We start from the raw sequence: 14,389 nt of genomic DNA, 5'->3' as shown, positions 1-14,389 counted from the left end.
GGCTACACGTTGGCTAAGCTAAATGAAACTACACTTCCCGTCATTCAGTGCGCTTCCAGGGCTATTCTTTTCCGCCGGCCTCCTAGTTACAATCACTGTGCTGCAACATTCGAGGTTCGGTCGTGGGCTGCTATTCAGAAGAACGCGTGCTTGGAGGAAGTCATGTGAGCGTGGAATGGGCCAATGATAATTCCAGCCTCCCGCGGGGAAGAGGCGGCCTAGCGCGAAGTCCTTTCGGTGACGACCCGGCATGGTTCCTGCGCGCTACTGTGTTCCTGGTGGGTGACCGGGAGAGGGCGGGTGGGGAGCCGCTCTAAAAGGGACCGTTCCTGGGTTGAGCGCTAATTTCCTGGGCTCAGCTCCAGAGAGCCTTGTGCGTGAAATGTCTGGCATTCGGTTCAGTCTCAGAGCGATAAGAGGCTGAATTTGGGGCTCTGTGAGTTGGTTTGTACGACACGGATGGCCTTGATCATAGGATTTGTCGGGCGTCGGAATCGGTTTTAGTTCATAGAATATATCTACGAATGTAACTGGAAGGGATCTGATAGATCATCCAGAGGACCAACCCTCTATTCAGTGGAAGAATCCCCTACTTTCCCCAACAAATGGTCATTCGACCCTCTCTAGTAAAGGGACAACTTTCACGGTTCTGTATTATGCATTTTATCGGTCCTCACCATCTAATCTAGCAGCCTCTCCAGTGGTTTAGATAGATGCTTCGGGAAAGCTTTCAACCAGAGCATTATGTGCACTTGGATTTTCAGAAAACCTTTACAGTTCTTCAACTGCTTTTGATAAAGTTAGCAGCCATGGAATAAGAGGACCTATTCCTACAGGATTGTAAATTAATTTTAAAAATCAAAGCAGAAATTAGAAATAAATTGGCCTTTTTTTTTGCTGTGAAGGCAAGTAAGAAGTGAATTCTCCAAGATCCATGGGAGGACCAAGTCTTTCAAGTTTTAACTGTTAATAATCTTAAAGTATGGAGCTGCCCAAGTTTACAGATGATACTAAATTTTTTAGGATAATCGAAACCAAAAGTGATATGAAAACCTCTAGAAGAATCTGTTTAAAATGGGTGAATATCTAATCAAGTATGATTCAATTAAATTAATTTTAGGCAAAACGTAACTGTACATATAGATGAAAGTAATCCCAGTCGACACTGAAATCATAGTGGATAATTCAGTGACGATATTAACTCTTTGTATGGCAGCTGTGAAAATATAAACTTCATACTAGGGAATCATTAAGAAACAGATGAAAACAAAACTGGCACATTGTAATACCTATAGACAAGTCTTTGATATGCATTTATAGTGTACAGTTGTGTTTGATACATTTTGGAAAAAATGATACAAAAGAGATGGAAAAAGTGGAGAAAAGGGCTGTCAAAATAAGCAAAGTGATAAAACATTTTCCCAATGAATAGAAAAACTAGAACTTGTAGGATTCTTTACTTTGAAAGGTTACTTGAGTAGGAACATGATTAAGATGTACAAAATCATTCATGCCATGGAAAAAGTACAAAAACAAAAGTGTCTTTGTGCCTTAAAATGTTAGGATTAGGGCCATCCACTGAGACTGGTTGGAAAGATGTTTAGAACTGACAAAAGAAAGCTTTTTTCTACATAGTACAAAATTATTTTGGGGAATTAATTACAAGATATGTCAAAAATAATTTATTTGGAGGTTTTAATGGGGATTAGATAAATTCATGGATGACATCAATCATAGGCTTCCAGTCTTGAGATACATTGTCACCTCCAGATTAGGACTACATGTCTGTAGATATAATCAGGGGTGGGATTCTACCAGTTTGCACCTATTCTCTAGAACCAGTTGTTAACATTCTGAGCAGTTTGGAGAACCGGTTGTTAGAAGAAATTACTGTCCTAATCCTGTAAGGAAGGCAGGAAGGAAACATTCTGGTGTTGCTTACAGAAACTGCCTCTCCATTAACCAGACATGATATTTTTCCGATTAAAATCGAATTCCGATTTTTGGGAATCGCCCGGCGATGCGAGCGGCGGGCGGGCGGTATGAGCGGCGGGCGGTGCGGGCGGTGCGAGCGGCGGGCGGGTGGGCGGGCGAGCGGCGGGCGGGCGAGCGGCGGCAGGCATGATATTCTTCCAATTAAAATCGAATTCGATTTTTTGGGAATCCCCCCTTTCCCCCACCCCTTCTCCTCCTTCCCCTCCTCTCGGAGGCCCCGAGTCAGGAGTTGCTGGCGCGCTCCAGTCCCGCGTTGCCTCAGGAAGGAAAAGGCAAAAGGAAGAGCCGCGGCGGCGCTTGCAACGGGAGCAGCGGCTCCTGGTTTTGCCTTTCCTTCCCGAGGCAACGCGGGACTGGAGCCGCGTGAGCTGCGCCGGCGGTAGCAACTCCTGACAGCCCCAGCCGGATACCTGAACGGAGCCCGGGCGGTGCGAGCGGAGGCCGCTGAGCGGCAGGAAAAGGGAGCTGGTCCAGCCACAGACCAGCCTCCGTGCAACACGCCACCGCCCGGCCCTGGCGAGGAAAGCAGCGGGCGCTCCCGGGCGCGCGGCGGGGGTCTCTTTTGGCCGGCCCCGATTTTTTTTTAGAGCGGAATATCATGCCTGGGCGGGTGGGCGGGACAAGCGGCGGGCGGGCGGGCGGGCGGGCGATTTCTTGGCGCGCGGTGGGGGGTCTCTTTTGGACGGCCCCGATTTTTTTTTCAGAGGGGAATATCATGCCTGATTAACCCTTATTACATTCTTGGCAGGACTAGACTTCCTGTCTCAGGAACGTCTCTGGAGTTTTTTCCCCCTTCTTTGCTGGTACTTGCTCGTGTGGAGTGACCATTCAAAGTTACAATGGCACTGACTTATGACTTATGACCATTTTTCGCACTTACGACTGTTGCAGCATCCCCACAGTCATGAGAGGCCAGGCGAGGAGACGCATGCCTCAATGTGAGTGATATTGAGTTGGCCATGCCCAGCCAATAACATGACCACCAAGCCATGTCCACCAACTAAGCCATGCCCACAGAACTGGTTGTTAAAAAATTTGAATCCCACCCCTGGATATAATGCCATCTGCTTGAAAACACTTCAGTGATTTCTGCTTAGCCATGGTGAGAAACAAAGTGTTAGATTAACTCTTGGCCTGATCTGGTTGGTTTATTGTGTTCTTATTTTTTTTCTTTACTCATTTGTTCTGTCTATAGTATCTATTTGTGTTACACACAAACTCATGCGCATGTGTCACAGTGGAAATAATTTCTCGTCAGAGCAATCAGACATGAGGATTTAGAAAATAAGATGTTTTGGCTTGTGTTCTATTTCACAGGAGAGCGACTCTGCAGTTTAGAGGAAGGAACCCCTGGAAATGGTACCTACACACGCCATGGTTCTATCTTTGCCTCTTTGGCTGGTTGTTTCATGAAGAAAAGTGAGAATGGCATGGTGAGAATCAAGTATTTCTACATAGAAATACTTCTTAACTTCTCAATTGTGACTGGGATTTCAGTTGTACAGCAGTCATTTTTACAGGAGTCATTAAGCTAATCATGTAATTGTAAGTCCAAATCACATGTTTGTTAAATGAATCATGCGGTTTTAAGTCTGAATCCAGAAACAGCAAAAGATGCTGGAAACCAGTAAAAATAACATTGTAAATTGTGGCCACATGATTGCAGGACACTGCAACCAGTTGTAAATTTGAGCCTGTTGCCAAGTGCCCAAAATGCAATCATATGATGAAGAAGGGGGAGAATGCAACATTTTACAATGGCCAAAAGTGTTTTATGGGTTGTAATGCACCCTCTCCAAGACCATTATAATTTGTGAACCATCATTAAACAAGGACCGCATGTAGCAATGTGTGCTGTGGATGACAGTGGGAGGGATGATAAGGATTTCATGCCTTGAATGATGACATACTGGCAATTCAGAAGGGGCTGGACTTCAATTTATCTCTTGGTGGTAGTTCAATACTCAGTGAATGATTGAATCATGCTGGTTTTGCACCCTCCCTACAGCTCCCGGTAATCTCTGTGATGAGAGATGTAGAATCTCAGCTACTGCCTGATGTGGGAGCCACAGTGACCTGCAAGGTAGCCTCAGCAGATCTACCTAATAATTTCATTGTTATTTTTAATCCAACTATTAGTGTTAAGAAAATAAAAGGTAATACAAATAGATAGAATGCTATATTTATCCATAAGTGAAGAGTAGGGTTTTTTTTCCCCTTGCAGATCATTCATCTTTGGAAGCTCATGTTAGACGTGCTAACAATGTGATGAATGAAACAAATTAGGCTTTTGTCTAATCTCTCTCTGGTATTGCTTAAATATGGGCTCATTTTCCCTACAGTAAAATGAGTATGTGAAGCCTAGATCACAATTATAATCATAATATATTGCCAATGTTGCCATCTGTATTTGTTTTTATATGTTTTTAGTTATTTCGTCCCTGCATTCAATATTTAGCAGGGCCACTGAGATATTGCAGAAAGAGAAAAAGATTATATATCCCAGCTTGGAGATTAGCTTGGTTATTTCACTATGTGGAACTGCTATTATCAATTACAATCCTGAAGTTATAAGAGAGAACAGGTTGTTGCTAAAAGTTGCTTTCTCCCTTCCTCTTTAGGTTTGCAGTATTAATTCTCGTTTTGCCAAGGTGCATATTTTGTATGTTGGTTCTACACCATTAAAATCCCCATTCCGTGGAACAATACGGTATGAAGAAAACTTGATTGTGGGCATCTTTTGAAGATGGCATTAGAATAAGCCAACTACAGTATGTTAATACTCCATCTCATTTTCATTATTGATATTTGAGTGATAATGAGAATTGGAAATATTGTTGATTCTAAAGCTCTGCTTTAGAATCTATATAACCTTTTCATATAATTAACTAACTCTTCTTTCTAAATTATACAATTACACGATATACATGTTTATTTTATTAAATATTGATGCTCGCCTAACCACAAGAGTATCTCTGGGTGGTTTACAATATTAGAAGATAAAATCTTACAAAGCCTCTATGCAGTAGAGATGTAAATACTGTAAAAAATGGGAAGGGAGGGAGTAGGATGCACAGGGAGGGGAGATAAAGTCCCTTGTTCTGTAAGATTAGTTGAAGAGGAGAGAAAAGAAAAATGGCAAAATTATGATTTCTTCTTCACTTCCATTATAGCAGAGAAGACATCCGAGCTACAGAAAAAGACAAGGTCAGATGGCTTTATATTTGGTTATATCAGATGAAGAAAATATGACAGATTAGCAGATTTTTTAAATAATAATGTATAATGTATATGAACACACAGAAATGTTCAATCATTTCATTCCACAGGTATTGATATAGTTTTCAGGAGATGGCTAACACTTGTTAGGAACAAAAAAATAATGCAAGTTGTGTATTTGGAGTAGTAGTAATTTGATTCCTAGGGTAAGAGTACAGGTGGTTAACGACCACTCATTCAACAACCATCTGAACTTACAGAGGCACTGAACAAGCGATACTTTATGACATTCCTCAAAGTTCCATCCGTTGCAGAGGCTCCCTCCCTTTTACATAATCATGATCCGGTCACTTGGCAAATGGCCTGGATTTTGGACTGTTGATCGTGATTTGCAACCATCCCTGCTTGTTTCTCCCAAGCAAAGTCAATGGGGAAGCTGGATCACATGACATCCTGGCTTAACCACCCACAATAATTCACTTAATGGCAATAACCAGAGACTGCCATTGCTAAAGAGTGTGGTCACGTGACATTGTGCTTTACATTGCTTAGTCATGGAAATTCCAGTCTCAATTATTGTGGTTAAGTGAGGGCCACTTGTATCTTTCCACAGAATTTTTTTTAAAAAGTCATAATTATTTCAAGCCTTTCTTAATCCAAGCGTCATTGCTCTACTTGCCAGATAATGTGTCCATTGACATCTGCTTTCTCTTTCCTCCTACTTTAGATAGAGGTTTACAAGAGTTTCCGCCCAGGGGATATTGTTTTGGCCAAAGTTGTATCCTTTTTCTGTTATATTTATGTTTCTGATTTTCTGTGGAAATTTTCAGACATTTTCCCTTAACCTGTGGGACTAGATCTCTTTAGGGGATGCACAATCAAATTATTTGCTGACCACAGCAGAAAATGAGCTGGGGGTAGTGGTGGCTCATAGTGAAGCAGGTAAGAACAATTGTCATCTGAATAAACTGAAAAACAATAGCTTAAATGTACACTGGCACCTTTTAAAGTTTCAACTCTCTGCAGATGTGATTTAGTAGGAAATATCAGGTATGCCATGTCACTGTATCTAAATGGGAAAATCTAGAATAATATCCAGTCTACATAAATAGCTGTTTTTCAGTGTCAAGGTGAAAGCTATCCATCATGGGAGTTGTTTTGAACTGGAATTACATGTAGTCCTCAACTTACAATCATAATTGAGCCCAGGTTAAGTGACAAATTTCTTAAGTGAGTTTGCTCCATTTTATGACTGTTCTCACCACATTTGTTAAGTGAATCACTGCAGTTCTTAAATTAATAACACAGTTGTTTAAGGGAATCTGGTTTCCCCATTGACTTTGCTTGTCCGAAGGGCACAAAAGGGGATCACATGACTGGGATGCTGCAATCGTCATCGTCTGAGTCAAGCATCCGAATGTAAATCACGTGATCAGGGATGCTGGTCATGTGTGTGAAAAATAATCACAAGTCACTTCAGTGCCATTGTAACTTTGAACAGTCACTAAATTAACTGTTGTAAGTCAGGGACCACCTGTACTGAATTTAAAGATAGGCAAGTTGTGACAACATTAGAAATTAATTGCAGGGTAATTTTCAAAAGCAAATGACTTTTTTTCTCCCCAAGATGATACGTTTATATAAATATTGACTTTTTTTGATCTCAGGTTTACAGATGGTGCCAATCAGCTGGTGTGAAATGCAGTGTCCCAGTACACATGGGAAGGAGCTGCGCAAAGTAGCCCGAGTTCAGCCTCAATTTCTGCAGACATAGTGAAAGATGCATACACCAAAACATACGACTGGTAGCAGAAAAGATTAATCCCAGAAGAACCAGAGGAACTTGAAAGAAAAAAAAAAAACAGAAAGCAACTTCAAGAATGCAGAGCTTTTTAGTGAAGGACATCATGATTAGACCGGTTTAGTTTTAATTTTGTAACCTAATTTTATTGTTTTATAATTCAGAAAACTTTCTACTCTGATTTCTGCCTTCAATTGAAGCAGCTACACTCTGCTTTACAAAAGCAAAAGGACAAGAAAACAATTAATAAAGGCTGCCTGGCTGGATTTTCCCTTGTAAAGTACAAGTCATTGGCCTGTCCAGGACGTAAGCCTAAATCAATACCCATCAAATGTACTTTAATTGAAAGCCCTTTTGAATCTCAAGTTGTCTCAGTGTCACAAAGAAAGATGAGATAAAACTAGGAACTAATAGAAAAAATGTTAAAACTATATTTTGGCTTATGGAAACATTAGATTTACATAAAATTTATTATTTTGGGGAGTAGACTTTACTGTCAAACTACTGAGGCAGTCTATACAGTGGCACTCAAGTCAGTCTCTGGCATATAAAATTATGTAACTGCATCTTTTGACAGTATATATGATAGTGAAATATGCAAAATCCCAAATAATGCACATTTCAGCATTCATGTTCAAACTATGGAATTGTTTCCAGGGGTGAATACAAAACAGATATTGTTGACTATGGCTTTTTTCAATAAAATCCCATATCAAAAATGCTTTCTTCCACCTATCCATGTTCTTGTATTTCCTGTACATACCTTTTTAACATCACCTGGGATGTTTTTCAGTCAGTGCTGTGTATAGCCTTGGAGTAGCATTTGAGGCATACAAATGAATTTTCCCCCCATAATTTATTCTGGTCCTGTTTTGGGGGAGTGTGGCTTCTGACAGGTATGTATAGTCATGCATCTGTATTCCTGGCTTGAATATCTCACACAGGAGATTTGTTTCACCTAAAATTGGCAACTCAGGTTCTTCACTGGATTAGTTACAGATTTCTTATTATATTAATATACCACTTTTACAAGTAATACAGACACAGCAGCTATTGCACATAATTCCTTTATTTTACTGAGACTAGGGCAAATTCAGCCATTGTACAGTGAAATTAGCTCTAGTGTAAAGCTGCCATCCAGAAGGCAGAGACAACCACACAGACTATGGGGTAGAAAAGCAACATGATACACAGTATCAGGGTTTACTGGCACTACACAAAGTTATTGGACCACAGGTGGAAATTCCAGAGTGGGAGCTAGTCCTTTCTAGTCTCACCCTTCCTTCCTACATTCAGAAGGCAAAGAAATAAGAATTGGCTTTTCATCTAGCTTAAGTGGAATGGTGTGCTGCTTATGCAAAATTTAAGGGGAAAAAAAACTAATTAAAAAATGGTCCTTGCAACCATCCTGAATGGCAAAATCAAATGAAGCAATACTTGACTAACTGGAGTTCTCACATAACGACAGCAAAGGTTCCCTTGAGAAAACCTTGGTCTCTTCAGTTCAGTAGCACTGAATTTCATTGCTTTAGGATTTGTTTCTGTCAGTAACCCTGCTGATCCACACCTCTAAAATATCTAGCCAGATCCTGCTGGAGAAATGTGAATGTTGAAGGATAAGCCATGGCTCTCAGCTTCACCATCTCTGGCTCTTCAGCCCTGTCCCTTGAGGCATGTGCTAGGAAGGGGAAAGGGGTTATGCTACTGATTACTTTGCCTGCCCTCATTTCTTAACTTTGCCCTGAGCTGCCACAGCTTCCATAGCTTTGCGGACAGTCTCCTCATCTCCCAGGAATTGCATTGGCTTGATAGGCTTCAAATTTTTGTCCAGCTCATAGACTATTGGTATTCCAGTGGGCAGATTGAGTTCCATGATTGCTGCCTCAGACATTCCTGCAAAGAATAACATATATATGAAAATGTACGACAAGGTAAAAGCTTGATTACATTACTCCATTCAGGACCAATTACTAGAGAACTTTGGTTCAACTAACTTTTTAGACTGAGTCAGGTTTAATCAGTTTTTGTTCCTAAGTTACAAACAAAATACTCACCTTCTAGGTGTTTCACAATGCCTCGGAGACTGTTGCCATGGGCTGCAATGAGTACTCGCTTGCCTTCCTTGATCTGAGGAACAATTTCTTCATTCCAGAAGGGCAGTGCCCGGGCAATAGTATCTTTCAAACTCTCACATGTAGGTAACTGATCTTCAGTAAGATCAGCATAGCGGCGATCCTGAAGAAGGAAAGGCACCGGCAACTTAATAACAGTGATTGATTCGTGTTTTCTCAAGACTTGTTATTGAATGCGGTACTTCATTTCAAAATACACTTTAGAAAAATTGTGTCTGAAGCTACCTGCTCGCTTGACATATATGTTAGGCGCCTAAGTGTTTATGTATAGACTATTGTAATTTTTTTTGTAATCCCTGCTCAATGACATTTTAGATCTGCAATGACATTTTAGATCTATTAACTGTGACTTAATAATTATTGCCAGCCATATTTTAGGCAGTAAATAATTATAAGATGTCTAATGAAGTTGTATAACATTAAATAATGCCTTAATTTTTTACCATCTTCAACCACTGAAGAACTGCATTATCATTCACTCATTATTGGCTTCATATTTAAACCTATCTGGATTGGTTTCCTCTTTAGTAGCCCTATTCACAATTTAACTGTACTATGTAGCTTTCTGGTGAACTAGTCTTTAAATATTTGAAATAGTATCCTACATTAATTATATTACCATAGTACATGAATACCTATTACAGTTAAAAACAGCATGTGAGGCCAATGCTCTAGCTATTTCTTAATTCACTAACAAATATTGCATAGGTGGAACATTTCACCAGTTTAAGAACAGCCTTGACTGTTCCCATCCATAGAATACAAACATTCATGAAAGACCAATGTCAATGATTAATTGCATGGAAGCAATCTCTATCCTAAAATTTTGCTCAAAAAAACCCACAGCAATGTAATCATATCCCACAGAAAGCCATAACCTAAAGAAAGATATAGCTGGCCAAAACAGCGGGCCAGTGAGAATATTACATGAGTAGAGGTCAAACGAGATAAAAGTGAACTACAATGGAAGTATTGTTTGAGTCAGAAATCTACAAAGCGAAAGGCAAATGAACTGCACAGTAATTATATTCTAATCCCAGCATGACAATTATTTTAAAATAACCTCAAAGCAACAGCAATCTTCATCAGATTAATAGATTAGTACTTCATCTTACCTTGCTAATGGTGCTATAGAAAGGGTGATCAGGCTCCATTGGAGGTGGAGGGATGTCGAAGGAACGCCTCCATATCTTGACCTGGGCTTCACCATGTTTAGCAGCTGTCTCAGCTTTGTTAAGGCCTGTTAGACCACCATAATGCCTTTCATTGAGACGCCAGGTCCTCACCACTGGTAACCACATTTGGTCAAGAATATCCAACACAGTCCAGAGGGTCCGGATGGCCCTCTTCTGCACAGATGTGAAGCAGATGTCAAACTCATACTTAGCATCTGGAAGAACCCAGAAAGTATAATATTGTAATTTATCATTTATCTTTACAGCAATTATTGGTGACATAGTTAATCCATTTTGACTCATTTAATCAGCAGTTTTGGAACCCTTATATATCCTCATTTGTCTATTAATCATTGGCCATTATATGTAAAATGAGCACTGACAAAGTATTTCAATGCAGCAAATGAATGGGCCCAGGGATAGAGAATTAAAATATCCTCTTTCAGAAGCACTCTGTAGCCTCATACCCTGGTTCCTGCCACCAGCTCTCTTTGAAAGGACGTCCACCTGGCGTTCTCCAACCTAGTCCTAGTCTGTGATGGAAAGGATTCTCACAATCTGAACTGACCTTCCAGTAAAGAAAAAAGCGTGTTTGTGTGTGTGGGGAGTATAATTTATTAACATTAATAAAATAATCACTATAGTGGCCCTTCTGGTCATGTAACATCTTCATTTAGCACGAGACTAAGCTTTCCCTATATGAAAATTTAATCTTGCAAAAGATAAAATAAAATATTGTGGCTTTAACAGTATTTATCAGATCTTCATAATCACCTTGTGCTTCCTTGTTTCCTATTGCTTCTAAAGTGCACAAAAATTTGATTATGCAATAATGCAAACTAATGCCATGGTGGAGAAAGCAACAGTTGTGCAATATAGAAGAATGAATAAGGACACACAAGCATGAATAATACTTGCCACAATCTCCAAATGAAAGGCGGAATTTAAAAAAAACTTATACAGTACAACATGCACACCTGAATATTAGAACTGTTGAACGAACTTTTTATTCCTTGGATACCACAACACTGAATTCAAATAATCTTGCTTTAAATCAGAGGTCTCATTATTGCGGCCCGCGGGCCAATTGCGGCCCGCAGGACGATATCCTGTGGCTCCCACCGTGATATGAAAGTATAATATTAGTGTATAATATAAACTATAATATAAAGTATAATATTATGCGGCCCAGCCTCACCCAGACTCTGCCCCCAGCGGCCCCCAGGTAAATTGTGTTTGAGATCCCTGCTTTAAATAGTATTCCCAGGAAAAGGCCAAACTTACAAATAATATTCTATTCAGATGGGCTCTTAAGTCCATGAACGAATTATTTTAACATTCACATTTTTAATGCACTAACAAAAACTTTCTACAGATTTTGTAACTGGTTGGAGAGAAATTCAGATGAAACTTTGGAGATTCCACAGTTGTGGATAATACAGAAGGTTGTTTTCATCCTTTGAGGACTGGGGCTCTCTTTCAGGCTGTTGGGTAAGTAAAGGTAAGCGTGAAATTAGAGTGTGATTAGACTGCTTCGTGAATCTGCAGAGGTGCAGGTCTTAAATGTTTCCTGGCCCTCCCCCACTTCCTGCATTGGGCACAAGCTCTCCTTTCTCTGTTGCAGTACTGAATGACTCAGCTTCTACATTTCCTTTTTTTTTTTTAAATCACCCAATTGCCAATAAATTTAGACATCCCACTGCTGGATGCTTTCCTTGGAAATAAGTAAGATATCATTGTACCCTCACGGACATATGGAAAAATAACTAACTCAAGGAGACTGTCGAATATGCACAGCTTGGGAGGGAGAGGAACTCTGAAAAACAGCTGCCACCTACTCGAATTAAAACGTCCATTCCCCCCCTTTTAAAAAAAAATGCCGAATATATATATATATTTTTTAACAATCAGAACGGTTTGTTCTGTTATCCTGGAGCTGAATGTCAGCAAAAACCACAAAGGGGCTCGAAGGCACGCTTGGCAAAGGTCTTGCCGAAATCACTTCAGTCCGAAAGGGAAAAGGACCGGGATCCGGCTACTGCGAGACTCCTCCCTTTCGCCTCCGGCAGGAAGGCGCCGTCTCGCGTTTCTCCGCCCAGATGGACGAGGCTGATCGCACGTGCACAGGGCAAAAATCTGGGTCTTTTGTCCTCTAAGCCAGTGGTCTCCAACCTTGGCAACTTTAAGACCTGTGGACTTCAACTCCCAGAATTCCTCAGCCAGCTTTGCTGGCTGAGGAATTCTGGGAGTTGAAGTCCACAGGTCTTAAAGTTGCCAAGGTTGGAGACCTCTGCTCTAAGCAAGTTCCGGCGGTCGCAACAGAACCTGCGGGCGCCCCGGGACCATTTTCTCTAAAACGCCCACCCAGCCACCCCCGAGCTCTTTCGGTCTTCCATTGCACACTCCTAGCGTGGCATAAGAGAGCATCTTTGCCTTCGCGAGCCAATTTTACGCCAAAAAAAAAAAAAAAAAAAGCCCAATTTGCATCTAATTCAATGACACCGGGGACGCACGGATGGGAGTATGAATTGCCTTCCAAGGCAAAAGCTCGGCCCTAAACACCCGACCCCAGGGGAGAGGGATTTGATTTGATTTTTTTAAAATCCACATCAGGGGGTTGAAGTGAAAAATATTCTCCATCCCCCGTTAGTACAGGCTGCATTGATGACCTTTATATAAACAGTCCAAAATTATCCACTTACACCAACCACCCCACACATTTCAGAATAATCAGTCCCCACCCCCACCCCCCTCCCCGTCCCAATTTCCCCGGAGCGAAACAGGAGCAGAGGCGCCCCCGGCTGCCGAGCATCAATGTCCCCCGTCGCTCCCTCCATCCTGCCCCGCTTCCTCCCGCCTCTTCACCTCTCAGCGCTTCGCCGCCGCGCCGCGCTTCTTCCTGCCCGGCTGGGCTCAAATCCGCATCGTACCAGCCGCTGAACCGATTCTCCAGGTTCCAGGCGCTCTCCCCGTGCCGGACCAAGACGAGCCTGTACGCAGCCGCCATGCTCTGAATCGGAGAGACTGAACCGGAGCGCGACGCAAGCGAATCGAGGTTCCTCTCCCTCCCCCAACCAAGGAGACTCTTTACCGGCTAGTGCGCATGTGCCGAAAGGAGACTGCTAGGACGCAGGCGTTCCCGTAATCTTCCAATCTGGGTAGACTCTCAGCAGCTACCCAGATTGCGGGTTCATTTGGGGGACTCCCACTTTATAAGGGAGGGGAAGAAGTTATTTGGTTAAATTTACTCTCGATGCAATGCGTGTGGCTCATGTACAGAAAGAGCTATTTGCATCATTGTCGTTAAGACTATAAAATGCGTTTAGGAAGTAAGAGCATATCATCCGTCCCTCAGACTCCTGAAGCGCATGTAAAAAATGGCGTGGCGTCAGCTGGCAAGCCGTGATTGTCTCATTTTGCTCTGAAAACTTCCTAAACAGGGTCGGAATGTACCACACAGGCAGAAATAATACAAGATCAGAGCAACAGAGCATCCTCTAGTGTGGTGAATGTCAGCTACATAAAATCCATGTTGCAAAAAAAAAAGAAGCCACTAGCCATTAAAGGTTATCGGAGACAACAGATCTATTTTAACTTTGATCAAATAAACCAAGTTTATATTCCTTCCTTTTATGTCTAATAATTTTGATATGTAGTATCTTCAAATAATATGCTGGAACTGGATTTCTTTTACTTTTTAATCTGTCCCTCCTTGCATGATTCTTTAAAGCCTTATCAAGAAGCCTCTTTTGCAAATTCAAATAGGAAAATTATTCAAATCACATTCTGGATAATCAGATATATTCAGTGATTGGACTACTGTAGCATCCTCTACATGGGGATGCCCTGAAGACCATTCTGAGGCTCCAATTGGTGCAGAATGTAGTTGGCAAGTAGTATAGATACCCTTGACTTAAATTTGTTTAATGACCGTTTAAAGTTACAATGGCATTGAAAATGTGACTTATGACCATTTTTCACACTTTCATCTGTTGCAGCATACTCATGGTCATGTGATTAAAACTCAGACACTTGTCAACCGGCTCATATTTATGACCTTTGTATTG

The 14,389-nt window shown here is 41.3% G+C and overlaps 2 protein-coding genes across 3 annotated transcripts; one reads left to right on the top strand and one right to left on the bottom strand.

Moving 5' to 3' along the window:
- Positions 1-36: 36 nt before the first annotated feature.
- EXOSC1 (exosome component 1) lies at positions 37-7,734 on the top strand. 2 transcript variants are annotated; one of them, XM_026673851.2, is made up of 8 exons: positions 37-278; positions 3,313-3,428; positions 4,004-4,078; positions 4,617-4,705; positions 5,172-5,202; positions 5,942-5,992; positions 6,072-6,156; positions 6,882-7,734. In XM_026673851.2, the coding sequence occupies exons 1-8, from the start codon at positions 251-253 to the stop codon at positions 6,986-6,988; spliced, it is 582 nt and encodes a 193-aa protein (XP_026529636.1). In that variant the 5' UTR covers positions 37-250; the 3' UTR covers positions 6,989-7,734. The 2 variants fall into 2 exon arrangements, with proteins under 2 accessions (XP_026529636.1, XP_026529556.1); XM_026673771.2 differs by having other exon boundaries at positions 5,169-5,202.
- A 332-nt stretch (positions 7,735-8,066) lies between these two features.
- On the bottom strand, positions 8,067-13,540 carry PGAM1 (phosphoglycerate mutase 1). The gene is made up of 4 exons (XM_026673653.2): positions 13,188-13,540; positions 10,263-10,537; positions 9,070-9,250; positions 8,067-8,908 (listed from the first exon to the last, which is right to left on the bottom strand). Exons 1-4 carry the CDS (start codon positions 13,327-13,329, stop codon positions 8,739-8,741), a joined length of 768 nt encoding a protein of 255 aa, XP_026529438.1. The 5' UTR covers positions 13,330-13,540; the 3' UTR covers positions 8,067-8,738.
- Positions 13,541-14,389: the final 849 nt, after the last annotated feature.

The sequence above is a fragment of the Notechis scutatus genome, chromosome 4 (genome assembly GCF_049901735.1).
Source record: "Notechis scutatus isolate UNSWTSFEM ecotype Mainland chromosome 4, rNotScu1.2, whole genome shotgun sequence".
Classification (NCBI taxonomy): domain Eukaryota; kingdom Metazoa; phylum Chordata; class Lepidosauria; order Squamata; family Elapidae; genus Notechis; species Notechis scutatus.
Note: the sequence above shows the minus strand (reverse complement) of the source record. Positions and strands in the feature narration are given on the sequence as shown.

Bases quoted from the DNA above. Each gene is read 5' to 3' on its own strand.
- EXOSC1 (XM_026673771.2), top strand. From the start codon at position 251: ATGGTTCCTGCGCGCTACTGTGTTCCTG. The intron at 5,203-5,941 runs GTCAGATGGCTT...CTCCTACTTTAG, and splicing joins GAGCTACAGAAAAAGACAAG to ATAGAGGTTTACAAGAGTTT. The intron at 6,157-6,881 runs GTAAGAACAATT...TTTTGATCTCAG, and splicing joins GGTGGCTCATAGTGAAGCAG to GTTTACAGATGGTGCCAATC.
- PGAM1 (XM_026673653.2), bottom strand. From the start codon at position 13,329: ATGGCGGCTGCGTACAGGCTCGTCTTGGTCCGGCACGGGGAGAGCGCC. The intron at 10,538-13,187 runs GTGAAGAGGCGG...GGGTTCTTCCAG, and splicing joins CGGCGGCGAAGCGCTGAGAG to ATGCTAAGTATGAGTTTGAC. The intron at 8,909-9,069 runs GTGAGTATTTTG...TATTCTTTGCAG, and splicing joins CATTGTGAAACACCTAGAAG to GAATGTCTGAGGCAGCAATC.